Raw genomic sequence first — 19147 nt, forward strand, 5'->3', positions numbered from 1 at the left:
GTTTTCAGCGGAGGAGTGAGTGAGTATGATTTTTCGCCGCTTTTAGCAATATTCCAGCCACATCACGGCGGGGAAACTAGAAATGGGCTTCACATATTGTACCCATGCAGGCTATTCTTCAAAAAACATGCCCACACTATTTCCATTGAACATGTAAGTATAAGTAATCTAGGTGATCTATATATTGCCTGTCTCTCGCTTCAGTATCACACTACTATAGGCTGATATTGTACTCAGATACTGATCTTCTGCATGTGATTACAAATATACGTTGCTTGGTACGTTTCGCATGCAATAGCGTATTCGTCCCATGGAGGTACCTTTATTAGAACTCTGTGTGCAGCTATGAGAAGAAGTGCTGCCACCCTAAATAAGACTCAATAAAATGTCCAGAAATGTATCAAAGCATAAAAAGGGATTAGTCTGCAGCACGTAGCTCCCTTGATTCCAACTGCGAGATTCCGATAACGCCATGCCACATGGCCCTGCGTGGAGTTCACAGAATTGCCATAGGTTAGTACAATCACCATTGAGGTACAAACATCAAAATAATGTCCAACACGACATACATGGACATAACGCATGTCATCTTGAGTTTTGAGCCCATATGAAAGTACGTCAATTTGGAGGAACTCACGTATTCCGTCTCTCTCGTGTATTAATTTGTAAAGAAATGCAAATCTCCTTACAGATCGAGGGCACTTGCTTGAAAACATCTTTACAAAGAGAAAGTGGTTGTGAATATTTCCGGAAAGAGAAACAGAAACATAATACCGACAGGAATTAAATGAGACTAATGTCTATTCAGCTTTTGCTATGTAGTTTGCTTTGTTCACTCGCGAGTTTCCTCGGACTCCATAATAACATTTCGTATTTATTAGTTTCAACATAACAAATAAATGCACCAGTGAGTCATGCATTTTCTGGAAAATTATTCACTTGATTGCCCGGTTAACTTACAGGCTGCAGTCCAACGATAACTACTGGGAGTTAGACAAGAAATACTTTTTATGGGAATTGTGTGAATGGCAGGTGTTACACGCGTGGGGCATGCTTACCCTCTGGAGAACACCTGGTGTCTTAACAGACGTTCAATGATCCATCCATGTAATTTCCCAGTTATTGTGCCTGCTACGCCAAATTCAGTCTGCGTTGGCAGGTAATCCAGACTAGTTATACTATTACATGTACGTTTGATTAGATTGAATAATATGTTTTGGGAAACAAATCCCTCAAAACAAAAGCTTGAACATCAAAACATATGATGATTTCTCCGACATTTGACCACCCTCTCTTGTCCCACAGACATATATATATATATATAAGATATATCTTAAAACCTATTTTGAGAGAAACTGATCAGTTACACCACACGGCTGCTCTTCCGATGAGGTTGCCGACAAGTACCTATCTCCCCTACCGATACGGTATATGATGAGAACAAGGATCCCGCTGTCAGTGGTTATCCTAAGACAAACCCCAAACACATGTGCACATTGCATATTTGCAAATGGTTTGTCACTGTCTACACATCGTTAAACAATTCTGTGCTTGCTTTAGAATGCATAAAGATCTAACATAATAGTTCGACTGTAAGTTACACATCACCTTTCTGTTAACAACATTCTAAGCCTACTCCACTTGTTATGCGTCAATGCCCAACGTCAAGGTTGTGGTGACATAACCACTGAGTCGATAAAGCAGAGAATTGTGGAGAACTCGCAAGCAAATGTCATTCATATATATGGCTATTAAGTCACCACTGTATAGTTATGGACAAAGAGCTGCTGCAGGTGTTATCGACACTTCGACATTGTAAACTACGCATTTTCCAAGTCACTGTGAATTGGGACAGACTGCGATGTGTTATATTTAATATGAGAAAGCCGGAAACAAATCTTTTGTCAACCTCCAAACAGGTTTTCATCACTACTGAAAAATTGTACCCTGTCCCCATTTGAGATTAATCTTTGAAAAGAAAAACATGCATTCAACTGTGATTTTATATCACATTATCATTGAAATGCAAACCGTAAACCTATTTTCGATTCTTATATGCATGTTGTTATTTCAGGAAATATAAACGAATTTAATAGCAATGGAGTATTTTGTGTGCTTCAGCTAGCAAAAGCTTCAATTTCCGTGTATGGTGACAAAAGTCTAGAATTGCTTTCCATGCTCAATACATATTAGAATATTCAGTTACTAGTACTTTCAGGCGTAAAGCCACACGCTGTACGGCTACAAGGGCAGATAGTATAGCCAGGAGATGACTATGAATTTGCTATAAAGTTATGTGTATTATTGTCCTGGACAGATATTTTATCTGAAACAAACATGCGGTGGTATTAATAATGTTTGAATACTATTCTGTGAACGGCATGCTCTTATATTTACAAAACCAGGCGTCAGCTCCATGGCAAAGGCTTCTGTATGAGAAGGCGAAGAGCTGTACATGTATACAAACAGTTGCACATGTATAGAAATACAACAACCTTCCCACAACGAGAGAGTTAGGGTACACGGCTTGTGTCCAGTGTACAAGTCTAACTTTATCCGAACCATGTTTGTGAAACACCATTCAGTAGCTATAGTTCCGGGCATGTACGGAAACACCGCATGAAACTGTCACCCCACACGAAGATCATTGCTTTGTTCATTTTGCTAAATGGCCTTTAATAGTTTTGTCATATATGGACCTATCATCTGCAACCTCACCAGAGATGATTAACTTATTTTGCCTATGAGTAAGGCTTCCGCAATACGTACATGCAACAAACATCACCACCAGTAGAGGGAATAGGAAACTCACACACACACACACACACACACACCCGGTAGTGCTGCACACATGTGCTATCGGGGGCGGTGATGTGTGAGTGAGTGAGTAAGTGAGTGAGATAGATTGTGTGTGTATGTATGTATGTATGTATGTATGTATGTATGTATGTATGTATGTATGTATGTATGTATGTATGTATGTATGTATGTATGTATGTGTATGTATGTATGTATGTATGTATGTATGTATGCATGCATGCATGCATGTATGTATGTGGGAATGGGGTGGGTTTGGGATGCGTGAGTGCGTGCGTGTTTGTAGTTTAGTTTGTTTAATACATTCAATAATATTTGGACTTTATTCATAATAGGAGGTTGCTTTTCTTGTGGGATAGAATTGAGGTCGACGAGAAACAACAGACACACCAAGAAAAAACGATTCCAACCCGGATTTCACGGGTGGTAATCAATATTACAATTGAAGGATAGTGATTTTCTGTTCAGCTACATATTTGTTTTAGTTGTTAAGTTAAAGATTTAAGTAATGACATCTAAAGTAGTATTACAAATACCAAATTACAATACAAACACCCCAAGATACATATTTATGTAAGTTATATGTCAGAACCGGTTAACAGAACGGTCATCGAAAGAAGTCGGTTATCAATATTCACTAAACACAGGTAGTGAATAGGTATCTGCTGGAAGAGGTTATGCCCAGAAGGTACATGATCATCTACAACAGATCACATGTATGTGCCTTACGTCCACGTGTTATCCAACAAATTACTGCACGTCAATTGAGTCAAATGTGTCAGTAACGATGGCAACGCCATTTTTGGAATAATTACGTTCGTCCTGTGTTCTGACGAGCCGGGTTCAATCTATATATCCATTGCTAAAGGAATCGTGTCTGGAGACATTGTACTGAGTGTTTTGTGGTCATTGACGTTGTGCAGCATGATTGTGTTGGGAGTAGTTTGGTGTCACAATGAACTGAACTGCGCCCCATATTACTCATGGTAGAGTCTCATGTAGGCATTATTGAAACCCCAGTAGGTATTGTGCTATTGCTCGTTGCTCATGTCATTGTTTCATCTTTCATGATGATAAAGCTCGTATGCCAGGATTACGACCTTGTTCCTCCAAAACAAGCGAAACACCCCTGCCACGTTATAGATTTCTTTTAGATCACATCTGGGACTTTTCTGGTGGACACTGATACGTGGAAGAACATGGGCCGACTAATGACGAATACGTCAACGTCCAAACGTACGCACAACGCTCAGTACTGCTCTCATTGATGCGTGGAACAAGAACCAACTCGTGAGAGGCTTGTTTCTAATAATAAATATCTGGTCTAGTGATGTTGGATGCTAAGAAACAAAACATTTCGAATCAGCTATCTGATCGGCTACGTACAAGCAGATATGGCCACATGCCTTCCATTTGGACCAGACGATGACGAAGACAAAGACTGTTAATTCCTAATATCCTCTATTTTCTTGCACACATTATGGTGGCATTAACTGAGTCGTCACAGTCTGCTGCTTTTTGGTACCAATAGTCGACTGCCCAGGTTTGGAATCTCTGCATCGTCACTATTGTTTTACCGAGTCATTGATGGACAACTTCACAACAGCGCTAGTGATCTACAGCGACAGTTACTTGTTTACATATAGAGACTGCCACCAACTACGTAATGTCCAATATTCAAGTCATTTGGAGAACGTGGAACCGTGATATACTCTGTATGCTACACTCGTATTCAACAAGAGAATAAGCAGACAAGTGAAAACATAAACTGCCCTCATCAATACTGGATACTACACCCGCGATACAAGTGTCCCCGACATTACGAGACCAGGCATCTAAAAGAAAGGATCAGACAGTAGGAAACGCTCATTATATAAAAGCAGGAAACTTATGTTGTGAATAACGTTGGTTATATTGATGTAACAAGAACATTTATTACCCATAGGGGCTCGGATACACAGGTGATTATTTTTGTGCTAATCGCACATGTGCTTTTCAGTGATTCTCAACGTTGATTGGTCAGCTAAGCAGAGAAGAAATATGATTGGTTGACGGAACTACTTTTCATGATCATAGTTCGTTGACAACTTTTACCGTTACATTGGTAATAAGAACGTGCTGTAGTCACACAAGAAAACATAAAGGTTAAAGAATATGAATACTCTTTGTATTAGGCATTATTATTTTGCCAATAGAACTGCATTATAAATAGTAGTCTTTTTAAAATAAATGACCTTAAAAAACCCAAAACAATCGTTTACATTGTTTGTAAACAAACATGGCCACCATTAGGCTAACCCCGATGAAGGCCCGTAAACGTTTCATCCAGACCCTCTCTGACAATGGTGCACCAGTACATCAAATCATGCAAATTTCCGGACACAAAAATATTCAATCAATAAACAGTTACTCTTCAATTAATGAGAAACAACATCAGTCCATCAATAAATTGTTGTCAAACCCTTGTAACTCCACTACTCTGTCCACTCATCCTCAGCGTCAGGCTGCCACCATGACGTCAGTTTTTGTCGCAAGCCGTAATTCTTCATTCTGTACATACACTATTCTCAGGTCCAATTTCTGGTTGTGTATCCCACTTCAACATTTCCGAATGACTCCCATGTCAGTCGACCCTCTGTCAGGCGTATTCCTCCCTTTGACTCGGATTCCGACTACAGTTATCCTTGTTGTTTCAGCTATACTCTAATGGGACCAACGACGTGACTGTAACACGCCTTCCACAGAACAAAATGTAGTTTAATCTTCAAACTTGTTGAGTTTCTTGTCAGAAAACTTTTTCTAGATCTATTCGTGGGATGGTTATGTTTAAGATTTCCAAACTTTTAACCATTGACTTTCCCAATAATTGACAGGTTGTTGCCAAAGTTTCAACACTACACCGTCACCCGTCACTGGACACACGTCAGTCGTGAATGAACAATGTTCCGTCGCAATGACTTGATCAAATAACGGTTTAGCTGTTATTAAATTCAATGACATATTTAAAAGATCATTTTTATCATATTAACAAAGGTTAATCAATTATTCCACACAAACTATTTTTGTTGTATTTTAAAGCGATTTTACTGGGCACTATTTTCCATAGCGTAGTTATGTTATTACCGCTGGGGAAGTTAGGTTTAATACGCGTATGAAAACGAATCAGCTGTTTGAGGTCACAAGTCCTGTCTCCGGGTGTTTTTTATTTCGTGGTTCTTCTTTTTAAACTACATTATGGGTAATAAATAGAATATCCAACTCGGTACGAGTGATTACGGGAAATATGCCCTCGTTAAAATAATGTTCAGTGTCTCCTAGTACTCACATACACTCCTACAAGCTGCAGGAAAGTTCACATATAACATATGGTGAGGACCTGCAAAAGACTTCCATGTCTCTTAAACATGTTGTTGTTGTTGTTTTACGCCGCACCCAACAATATTCCAGCCACATGGCGGTTGTCCCTTAAACTCTTCACTGAGTAAAGACACAGTAACAGAGACAAAGCATACATCAACTTAGCCAGAATGCTATTTCCAACTTCTGGGGCTCAGTGGTGTATTCCAGGAACGTAGGACTGAGAGTTCGAATCTCGACTCACCCTGATTGTTTCCAGGTTTGTCAGTCTGTCCTCGAGGGATTCAGCACAGAGGTCACTGCCCGAGATCTGCTTCATTTCGGGGCTTCCTCTCACATCTAGCTGACACGCCATAGCTATAAAGATATTGTTAAACCTTATTTCACAAATTTGTCTTTATATTCTACTCAAACCCAAAAACGCATAGCCAGTAAGTTTCCTGTGATTTTTCGAAAATGAATCATAAATGTGAGTCTATGGTGAACGTTCCCTCGAACAATTTTCGAGTTTTAATTCCATTTCTATTGAAAACCTGTCGCCAAATCGCAACCAAATCTGTAAAACGCTTTCTTGCACATGCAAACTTCGTGCATCATTTGCAATCAAAACTATGGGGTGTGATTGTTTTAGCGGCGAACGTAAATCTTGAAGTGAAATCATGCCTGACTAACCGAGTACCAGAGTACCATAGGGAGACTTTGGCATCGGCACTAGCAGCATGGAACGAGACGTGATCTTCCTCGGTCAGGAAGACCCCGGATGACCACACCCGCCGAAGACAGGTTTATTCGTCTTCGACACTTACGAAACACTTACGACCGCATCCTCTTCAACATCTGCAGTGCCAGGACCAAACTCTCAGGGGCCGCCTACGTGAGGCTGGTATTCGTCCTGGGAGACCTTTGCGGGGGACCTATCCTCACACGACACAATCGGCAACAATATAAACAATGGTCTCTAGTGGTCATTACAAAGGTGGAGAAGTGTCGTGTTCAGTGATGAGTCGCGGTATATGCTCAAGCGTCCTGACGGAAGAGCACGTGTGTACAGACGGCGCCATGAACGGTATGCTCCCAACTGCGTACAGGAAGTGGTCTGACTGGTGCTTTGTTTCTGGCTTTGCGGGAAGAATATCAGAACATACCTTGACAGTTCATCCGGAATCTTGACCTTGACCTTTCTGCACATGTCATTTGTTACGTACCACCTCCACTTCCATTCATCAGTTTCCATATCATCAGTGTTTTCTATATCACTGTCCTGTATCACTCAATAAGTATATGTCCATTGTTTTAGTAAGATATATTAAAATATCTCCATGAATACTTCTGATACCAAGTTCTATTCAACTAGTTTTCATATTTGACGGAAACGAAACTCTAATATGAAATAAAACTCAGGTATTACCTTAGACGACTGGGCTACATATACCATTATACAATTATGCTACTCAAAGCCACTGTAAAATATGTCCAGAGACTGTGATGTAATGTGCCGTACGAGTATAAATACATCTGAGAACGCATGTAGAGAGCATGTCCGTGATATCAATGTCATCATTTCACAACCGTTTGTATTAGTATGCATGAGGCACATATTTGCTGTGTTTACCGACCTTGGCCACGGGAAGTTGAAACCACACTGAAACCATGACGTCCACGTAGCACTAGCTCAGTGTGGCCAGCAACACCAGAGACATCACTTCAGTAGTGTTTTCATCTCCCATTTGCCCACACAGCTGAAGCTTAACGCAGTGGACAGGTACGTTTGTATGTGAACAAAACCCATCACTCACCCGTTGATATGACATTCATATTTATCTGATAATTGAAATCACGAAACCAATGAATCTGAGGCTTAATTTCACAGTACTTTACTTATATGCTGTGTTATGATGGTTTCAGGACAGCTATGGACATTCAGGTGATACTGATTCTAGCGCTGACGCTTGTGTCAACACAAGGTAACGTTTATTTTCATTGGGTATTTTGCTTCAGTTAAATAGAAATATTTACATTTGTCGGAAAGACGAATGGCATACCGTGTTTCCAGTCTTTTTTATAGTGTAAACATATTACCGGCCTCGTGTTCTGTCAGTTTAGTTAATTTGTTGATTTGAGTTAATTTTGAGTGCACTGCTGGGGCATAAAACAGTAATATGAACATTTATCTAAACTTGTATTCAACAGTACCAACAGACATACGAAATTATTTTTGTCTACAATGAACCTATCTTCTTTTACAGCAGATGAGTGCACGGAGGGCCAACAGTGCTCAAACTGCTCAAGTACAACACAATACTGCAGTACAGATTGCTTTTCGGGGTATTTCGGCCGCAGATGCAAGTCCCGCTGTAGCAACCAGTGCATAAACAGTACATGTAGTCGGACACCGAGTGGCACTTATAGTTGTTCTGACGGTTGTGTACCTGGTTTCTATGGTACCCGATGTAAAACCCCGTGCATACTTCCAAAGAATAGGTGCACCAAATGTCCTCAAGAATGTGATGGAACATTCTGCCATCTGACAACATCTTGTGTTGCTGGATGCAATGACCAATACTATGGGACCAACTGCAAGAATTGCTCACCCAGATGTCGACATTGTAACAGGATAACAGGCAGATGTGATGTGTGTCATGATCCTTATCATGGCCTAGACTGTGAATACTCATGTGAACATTGTTCAACAACTGATTGTGTACAGACATGCGCACCCGGGTTGTATGGACGTACATGCTCTTTAAGGTGCCACCAATATTGTTTGTCTAATCTTACCGCTATAACTAATGACACTTTGACAAATAACAGTTCCCCCTCCTGCATATCTGAATGTCAAAGATACAGTGGCGAGTGTATCAATGGTTGTGAAGATGACATGTCTGGCCCACACTGTTCCTCGCCAATTAAATGTAACCCAAACTGTTTGGGTTGCAATGAGACGGGTGCCTGTATTGACGGATGCCTGTCTGGTAATTTTGGAGATGACTGTAAGCCTTGTCCGAGGACCTGTTTCAATCACACCTGTTACCCAAACAACGGGTCTTGCGACAATGGATGTATCCAAGGACAATATGGACATTTTGTCAACTATCCTGCATAGACTGCCCAGGAGAAGCTTGTAATCCTAGTTCGGGGATATGTATTCAAGGTAAACGTTATATAGATCAACTGAAACGCAGCAATGTCCCTACCTTCTTAAGTTATTAGAAACAACAACATTTGCCCGTAAAAACAACAACATTTGCCCGTATCTCAGTATTAATGATACTAAATAGACAGTATTTGTTCAGGAATAATTTGTTCGAAAACACGTTGCAGACCTCACCCCATGCTGGGTCTGAATTTGAATATTTGCACAGCCTGCTACAACAATTAAGTTTTAGTTAATATATTTCAGGAAGCAACGTGCCTGTTTTGGGACTAGGACTATCGACAGGATTTGTACTTCTTATAGTTTGTACTGTTTGTATATTTGTGTTTCATTTTCGTCGTCGTCGCCAAACTACAGAAAGGTTGGTATTTAAACTATTTATTCTGAAAACTGTACGTTAAATTTATCACATTAATGTTACTTCATAAGATAAGATTTCTTATTTAGCAATCTTAAGATAATCAATGTGCACTCTAGAACTATGACAGTAATCTGTCATGGTATCTCTGACAAAATGCACTTGTTATCAATATGATTATGATAAAAACAACTTACATGCAATAACTTACTTGCATACCTGAGAAATCTGGTAGGATTATGAATCAGACTGGGGTTTACACTAAAACGTATGGAACACCATAATTTCCAAAACATATTAACTTCTGAATGTAAACACTATTTATAAACAACCTGTATGATACTAGTTTATTAGTGATCAATGGTAACTTGTAGAGCTATCAGTACTCATGTGTATATTTTCAGGAATCACCAAAGAGATGAGTCGATACTTACAGAGAGATCAGGGCAAGTGGAAACAGGAGAGTACTGCCAGGTGCATCGGTACTGGGATATAGATGATTATGATGAAGTATCTCAGCGGCAAGGGCAGCAACGAGGACGGGCAGAGGAAGAAGATTACGAGGAAGTATCTCAACAGCAAAGACAACAACAAGGACCGTCAGAGGAAGAAGACAACAGTGCCCCTGCACTTCCTGTTTTGGCCGACTACTTCCCTGGACCAAGTGGCAGTGATGATGATGACGGTATTCCTGTTCCACCTGTGTTGGCTGATTACTTGCCCGGGGCACGGAATGTAGAAGACAACAATGAAGGTGACACATTGCATGAGTCAACGAGTGGTTCCCAGTCATACACTCCCTTAATGAGGGATGTGTTTGTTGATGATCCGAAACCTGTTGTCACGTATATATCACCAACTGAAGACAACACCTAAAGTAGCAATGGAAGATACTTAATTGCTCAAACAGCGATGCATCGCTTTGAAAGTGAGGATTTAACCTACAGTCCGTTTTAGACCCGGGCATGTTGGTTATTCATACATTAATGCAGAGTATGTTGATGGATCCGTCAACTAGCTTTCACACGTCACTCAATGATCAATACATCATATACGTCATGCCGTATAAGCAGGGGCGGATGTAGAGGTGAGGGGGTGGGGACTACTCCAAAATTCTGGTTTAATTTTCATTTTATGATATGCGCAGATACCTCTTTCCGTATGTAGCAAAATGACATATTTGTTGTTTTGGATAACCGAAAACTGTCTGTCATATATGTAGATATTGGCGAATTTGTTTATGTATTTAACATTGACGTATATATAGGGTTCTACTACTCCATAAATGATAAATTCCATGAGAAAGTTAAAGTTTTTGTTGAAAGGAACAACCCTAAACAAGATCCACACTGTTTTCATTCGTCCTCATTTTGAATATGCGTGTGAGTTATGGGATGGATGTACAGCTGATCAAACTAACTCCTTAGAACAGTTACAGTTAGAAGCAGCTCGTATAGTGACAGGACTTCCAAAATATACTTGTCATGATCACTTGTATTTTGAAACTGGTTGGGAAACCCTTAGTGAACGTAGAAGAAAAAGAAAACTTTGTATATTTTATAAGATTCTTCACAATATTGCACCATCATATCTTCAGGAGTTACCACCTACATATGTTGGCCAAAAATCATCTTATAACCTTCGCAACTCCTTAAACTTCTCCCTTCCATTTACGAGATTGAAACTTTCCTTATCATCATTTGTTTTCCATCTACTATACGAATTTGGAACAAAGTTCCCATAGAAATAAGAAATATAGATTCTTTAGCAGGTTTTGGGCAAGGACGGGTCCTATCGGCTTGGTTGTTTACACTGTACATTAACGATCTGTTAAATGCTGCTGATAATTCAGGAAGAGGCTTAAACCTGCCCTGGGCCACTACCCCTGGTATCCTACTTGCAGATGATACAACCCTATTAAGTTGTACACCCGATGGTCTTCAATGTTTATTGAATGTTATATCTGATTATGCAAAAACATGGCACCTTAGGTTTAATGCTGGTAAAAGTGCCTTCCTTCTGTTTGGTGATTATCATAAACACGAATGCCCAGAACTATTTTTGGGTGATCATGTTATTAACCGCAAAACCGATGTCGTATATGCGGGCCTGTACATAAACACCGCTAAATCTACCCTTAATCGTACTGTTTTAATATGTGAAAAGCTTAGAAAGCTAGTCAATGTTAACCACAGTCATGGATTGTATTTTGGTGGTCTTCACCCTATGCATGCTGTACGCATATGGGAACGTATTGTACTACCCTGTGGTCTATTTGCCTGTAATATGTGGTGTAACATATCAACTAAAGAATACGATATGCTTGAATGTGTGCAAAAGTACTTCTGTAAAAAAGTACAAGGGTTCTCTAAACGCACGTGCTCGGTCATTGCCAGAGACTGTCTTGGACTTGTATCACTACGTGCGTATATTGATCAGAGAGCATTATTGTTCCTGGGAAGACTGCTTAACACTGATATTAGTTTCATTTTCAAACGAATTCTTCACTTTAGATTAGCTCAACATGATTGTAAGGATAGTATGCAAAACATGCTGAAGTGTAACCATATGTTATATCTTACCTGTAAATATGATCTTACTGAATATGTTGACATTTATCGTAACTCATCTGTATTTGTTACCAAAAAATCAATGGTCAAATCTTGTAAGAGATAAAGTCTCAAAATTTGAAGCAAATGTCGTTACCTCTGAGCTTAACTACAGAGTCAATCTCCACAGATACGCTCTCCTACGCAATCCAGCTGCTAGTAACAAACTTTGGTTAATAGCTCTTAATGATTCAGATTATTTCTATGACATATCCTACCTTATCCGTGTCGGCACTTTCGCTATACAATCTAAAGAATGCTTATGTGGCACATATGCTTATGACATTGTAAAACATGTATTTCTCTTTTGTCCACAAACGGAATGTAACAGAGAGCGACTACTTAGCTCCCTCATTGATCTATTGGATGTTACAACCTTTGTAAGTGTTTGGAATGATGATGATGATGCACTGATTAGTTTTCTACTTGGAGGAGTGCCAAATGACAACATTAGAGATCTTGATACTGATCTATGGATTCAATGTATGAAAATCACGAGTAAAGCTGTTCATGAATGGAAACGGTTTTTCATCACATGTTACTAGATTTACATCCCCCCCATATATACATATCTTTAAATGTTTTTGTATTGTATAACTTTCATACACTTGTACCTTGTAAAATGTAATGTCTGCTAAATCATGCATATGTATCTTCAATTTTGGAGGAAATAAAGACGATCTATCTATCTATCACCAACTGAAGACAACACCTAAAGTAGCAATGGAAGATACTTAATTGCTCAAACAGCGATACATCACTTTGAAAGTGAGGATTTAACCTACAGTCCGTTTGAGTCAGAAACGGACCGATGAATTGCAAATTTTATCATTGTACAAAATTGTCACAGAAATATAAATAGTACACATGTTTATCATTTACTAATACCCAACAGCTTTCTTATATTTGACAGGTCTCACGGAATAGATTTTGAGATGTCCCCCGCCATGACTGGCTGTTCCGTTTCTACGGTTTCACCCCGCCGCGACAGATAACAACTTTTGCGCTTTCAATGATGATAGTTTCTTTAACAACTTTTTTTGGTGGAGTCCGGAAATTTTCAAATATAAGAAAGCTGTTGGGTATTAGTAAATGATATATATTTCTGTGACAATTTTGTACAATGATAAAATTTGCAATTCATCGGTCCGTTTCTGACTCAAACGGACTGTAGTTTTGCAGAAATCATACATCTCTGTTTGTTGATCGTCCGTTGGACTACCGTCCTTTGTGATGCTTTCAGTTGCCTTCATGTCTATAATTTGTCAATTTTCTTCTCTTGCATTGTATTCTTGGATTTTACTATGTTATCGCCTATGTTTTTCAAAGCTCGTTCACCGTTAAACGTGTTAGGTAACTTTGGTTTCCTGCGACAATGGGATTACTTTGTTCAGCATAGAAATTTCTCATGCATTCATTGTGATCTGTGGCACCCTATGGATTGTACACATCTGGCTGTAAAGGTGCTTCTGTTAGGGGGGGTATGCTTAATCCTTCGTTTTGATACCTAAATCTCAGATATTGGTTCGGTAATTAGTTTACTATTCGTGTTTTTCGGAAATTTTCACGCCGATGTGTTAGGGTTTTGTCGACATTATGCATTTGTTAGTGATCATGGAATGTGCTAATTAAGCTCAGACACTTCTGAGTTCCTTTTGTTAACTAAATCACCCGACGAAAATAAAACTGTAAATTGTCACCACTGCACCCTTATTATGTTCTGGCTCTTTAGCGCTTCAGTTTTGAGTATGCTACCATCTGGCATTGATTTTTGTATTTAATTATATTATAAATATACAATATAAACATGTATATACGCATATATTTAAACACAATGTTATACAGACATATACACGCACATACATCTTTCATACAAACACACGTGTGGAATGGAGTGATTTGGAAATGTTCATCGGAATGTCATTCTCTTGGCAATTATACAGCATACAATATGGTATTGTGCTGATATTTGTCGTCCTCGGTGTTTAGAAACTCTTTTTATGGCCCACACCTGTGAAGATCCGGGTTAGATTTGATGTTCAGTAATCCATTTTCGGTCTTAACAGTTTACTAACAGGATCGGGTGGTCAGGCTTGCTGACTTGGTTGACACATGTTATAATATCCCAATTTCGTAGATCGATGCTCATGTTGTTGATCAATGGATTATGTGGTCCAGACTCGAATATTTACAGACTACCACCACATACCCAGCTAAGACACAACGTTTTCAGAACGTTGTGAGAAGGTTGTAGGTTGGTGATTATTATTCCACAAATATAATGACGTCACAGTAAAGTAATTTCCATTCTTACTGACAACGTTAATATGACGTCACTGTGCAACGTCACGTCACAGCGTTGTGACAACGTAAATAGGAGTCCGTAGAATAACGTTGTACGGACGCAAGCATAACGTTGCGACATCGTGAAGTTGATAGCTGGGTAGCTGGAGTATTGAGGAGTGCGGCGTTAAAGTAAACTCACTCACTTATGGCCCAGAACACATGAGGACATAACATGTATAATTGTGATTATAATAGCAGGGTAGAACATTAAATCAATTTGACAAAACATTTTTGACATCGACAAAACATGTGTAACTGCATGTCCATACTGGACAAAGTTAAGTGAAGGTTATATTAAATGAACATTTAAATAAGTTGAAAACGTACACGGGTTCAGTTTCGGAATCACAAGCATTTGCTTGTGAGATATAACGTCCGCAATACTGGGACAAGGTACATGAAAGAGGAACATGAAACGCGGTATTTAGACCCGGGCATGTTGGTTATTCATACATTAATGCAGAGTATGTTGATGGATCCGTCAACTAGCTTTCACACGTCACTCAATGATCAATACATCATATACGTCATGCCGTATAAGCAGGGGCGGATGTAGAGGTGAGGGGGTGGGGACTACTCCAAAATTCTGGTTTAATTTTCATTTTATGATATGCGCAGATACCTCTTTCCGTATGTAGCAAAATGACATATTTGTTGTTTTGGATAACCGAAAACTGTCTGTCATATATGTAGATATTGGCGAATTTGTTTATGTATTTAACATTGACGTATATAGGGGTGCTACTACTCCATAAATGATAAATTCCATGAGAAAGTTAAATTTTTGTTGAAAGGAACAACCCTAAACAAGATCCACACTGTTTTCATTCGTCCTCATTTTGAATATGCGTGTGAGTTATGGGATGGATGTACAGCTGATCAAACTAACTCCTTAGAACAGTTACAGTTAGAAGCAGCTCGTATAGTGACAGGACTTCCAAAATATACTTGTCGTGATCACTTGTATTTTGAAACTGGTTGGGAAACCCTTAGTGAACGTAGAAGAAAAAGAAAACTTTGTATATTTTATAAGATTCTTCACAATATTGCACCATCATATCTTCAGGAGTTACCACCTACATATGTTGGCCAAAAATCATCTTATAACCTTCGCAACTCCTTAAACTTCTCCCTTCCATTTACGAGATTGAAACTTTCCTTATCATAATTTGTTTTCCATCTACTATACGAATTTGGAACAAAGTTCCCATAGAAATAAGAAATATAGATTCTTTAGCAGGTTTTAAATTGAAAATTAAAATACAATATATGCAGCCCCACCTTTCTTTTGGTCTGGTACAGGGAAACTGAACACTGTTCACACAAAACTAAGGTACAATACAAGTCCGCTTAATTACGATGTATTCAGAATTAATTTAAGATCAGATGCATCTTGTACTTGTGGTTGTTCTTGTGAAAATTCATGGCATTTTAGAATGTCCTTTGTACACAACGCAGCGTAAAGATTTGTTTGTAAATGTAAATACTGTCGTTAAACATCGCATACCCAATAATCTAGATTTATTGTTATTTGGTCATATTACACTATCACTATAAGAAAAGGAATTATCATAGATATATTAGATATATTAAGCTCACTGAAAGATTTTTGTAGGTTTATTCCTGTATATACTATACAGATCCTCTTTAAACACCTTGTAAATTCATTCCACAAATCCATGTTGTCAATGTTTTTATATTGTAAATATGAAATATGTAACTTCCGGGAGAGGGCGTTCCTATAGGATACTAGTAACTTGTGCCCAATCCATTTCATTTTCGAATAAAATATGTTTAAAACAAAGCAAACTACTGCTAACAAATATAAGTGTATGGATATAGTCACGTAAGGATTGATTTTACTGAGAGATATAACCAGCTACACCTTTCTTCACGCAGAGCAAGAATGTATTGGTACACTTGATTTTAACCCCTTTTTTAAGAAACTGTTATAGTTAAAGTACGATTACGCTTGTGACCGAGAACTTTAAACGTTGTAATAGTTCAGGTCAAAACTGCACTCTATCACACTATACATGGGGGTAGAGCGAACTGCATTCCTTTTCTAAGATGTCAATTAAATACCTACCGACGATTAATCTAAAGCAGAAAACAAAAAGAAACACGAGGATGTCGGCGACCTGACTGAACAATGCATTCAGGGCCAACTGACGTGCTGTTCTATTGACGTGTCTGCCCACCTACGTTAAACGCACGTTACCAACAAAACAACTGATGAACAATTTGAAGACGGTTTACGTTTGGGTGAAATATCTTCTACATAGCGTTTTAACATCATTTGAGATTATCGCAAACCATATGGGGCAATATTAATGTAGCATTTAAACTTCCAATATAAGATTAGATCAGTACATTCAGATGAAACTGATCAGTCACGCGACGTTCCACGGGTGCATTGTGGGACAAGGCTTTGTTAGCAACCGTTGCCGTGTCGATGTCGAGTCGAGCTGAAACAATTTGTCGCTGAACAAGTTACACGTTTTGATTCCATCGGCAATGTTAGCCAAGTGGACGTCAACTGACATTTATCGTTACCTCAGCTACCAGGGGTACGTTTGATTACGAGGAGGCAGACTAGAATGGCGTAGTGACGTCAATACACTCTGACGTAATGTAAAATGTGTCCTTTTATCATCTGGTAAAGTACCATCGGTGCCTTTGATCTTTTAGTCATGTATTTTCATATCATATTATGCTTGTTTGTGGATTTTGACCCTTCGGGCGCACCATGTATTGATTTCACATATGCATGTGCTACGATCAAAGGCGATTATCACGTACAATAAAGTTTCAGTTCTCACAGCCCGTTTCCTTCACCATAAACTGATATTGGGCCTCCTCAACTGACAATTGACAACAAATAGGCCAATAATTGGTATCCGGCATATCAGCGAGGGCTATCACAAGAGATGTTGTCATCCGTGAGAGCGACAACAAAGAAATGTAACTTGCTCACATCATTTCTATATACCACACTCACTATACCTACGTAGAGAAATGCACTGGGAAAACGTTACCTGTTCACATCAGCGCTGGATAGCACACACACTATAGCCACCTAGAGAAAGCCATTGAGAAAATCGTAACTTGCTCACATCAGTACCGGATATCACACCCACTACACCTACCTACAGAGAGGCACTGACAAATCGTAACTTGCTCACATCAGTACTGGATATGACACCCACTATACCTACATAACGAAAGTCATTGAGAAAACGTAACTGTCTGACATCAGTACCTGATACAAAACCCACTATACCTACTAGAGAAAAGCATTGAGAAAACGTAATTTGCTCACCTCAGCACTGGATACACAACCCACTGTATCTACCTTGTGAAAGGCATTGGGAAATCGTCACTTGTTCACATCAGTACTGGATACAAAACCTACTGTATCTACCTAGAGAAAGGCATTGAAAAAAACGTAACTTCCCCAAATCAGTACAGGATACCATACCCACTATACCTACCTAGAGAAAGGCATTGTGAAATTGTAACTTGCTAACATCAGTACTGATACCACATCAGTACTGGATATCACACGCATTGAAAACCTAACTACCTAGAGATAGGCATTGAGAAATCGTAACCTGCTCACATCAGTACTGGATGCCATACCCACTATATTCATCTAGAGATCGTCATTGAGAAATCGTAACCTGCTCACATTAGTTCTAGATACCATACCCACTATACCTACCTAGAGAAATCATAACTGTCTCACATCAGTACTAGATAGAACCCACTTAAATTGCTCATATCAGTACTGGATATCATACCCACTATACCTACATAAAGAAAGCCATTGAGAAAACGTAACTTGCTCACATCAATACAGGGTATCACACCCACTATACCTACCTTGAGAAAGGCAACGAGAAATCGTACCTATACCTAATATACCTACCTAAAGAAAGTCATTGAGAAAACGTATCTTCCTCACGCCAGTACTGGATATCACACACACTATACCTACATAAAGATTTCATTGAGAAAATGTAACTGTCTGAAATCAGTTCTAGATACCACGCCTAATATACCTACCTAAAGAAAATGATTGAGAAATCGTAACTTGCACTCATTAGTATTGATAAATCACTAACCTTGATTGAGAATTCGTAGCTTGCTCACATCAGTACTGGATATCACACCCACTATACCTACACAGAGAAAGCCATTGAAAAATCGTAACTTGCTGTAACGTAACGTTCTGGATATCAAACACACTATTCTTACCTTGAGAAAGGCATCAGAAATCGTACCTGTCCCACATCTGTTCTAGATACCACACCTAATATACCTATCTAAAGTAAAGCAATGAGAAATCGTAACTTGCTCACATCAGTACTGGATATCACACCCACTATTCCTACCTAGAGGAAGGCATTGAGAAATCGTAACTTGCTCACATCAGTACTGGATGCCATACCCACTACACCTACCTAGAGAAAGCCATTGAGAAAAAGTAACTTGCTCACATAA

At 39.0% G+C, this 19147-nt stretch overlaps 1 protein-coding gene and 1 long non-coding RNA gene across 2 annotated transcripts; one reads left to right on the forward strand and one right to left on the reverse strand.

Moving 5' to 3' along the window:
- Positions 1 to 426: 426 nt before the first annotated feature.
- LOC124269123 lies at positions 427 to 11733 on the reverse strand. Its single transcript, XR_006896430.1, has 3 exons — positions 11291 to 11733; positions 11103 to 11105; positions 427 to 436 (listed from the first exon to the last, which is right to left on the reverse strand). It is a non-coding gene; the product is annotated as an uncharacterized LOC124269123 (long non-coding RNA).
- Positions 7469 to 10672, forward strand: LOC124269121. Its single transcript, XM_046704133.1, has 5 exons — positions 7469 to 7936; positions 8080 to 8138; positions 8421 to 9325; positions 9575 to 9689; positions 10091 to 10672. The coding sequence occupies exons 3-5, from the start codon at positions 9232 to 9234 to the stop codon at positions 10560 to 10562; spliced, it is 681 nt and encodes a 226-aa protein (XP_046560089.1). The 5' UTR covers positions 7469 to 7936; positions 8080 to 8138; positions 8421 to 9231; the 3' UTR covers positions 10563 to 10672.
- Positions 11734 to 19147: the final 7414 nt, after the last annotated feature.

This window comes from Haliotis rubra, unplaced genomic scaffold (assembly GCF_003918875.1).
Source record: "Haliotis rubra isolate DU_JTF1 unplaced genomic scaffold, ASM391887v1 Scf1420, whole genome shotgun sequence".
NCBI lineage: Eukaryota > Metazoa > Mollusca > Gastropoda > Lepetellida > Haliotidae > Haliotis > Haliotis rubra.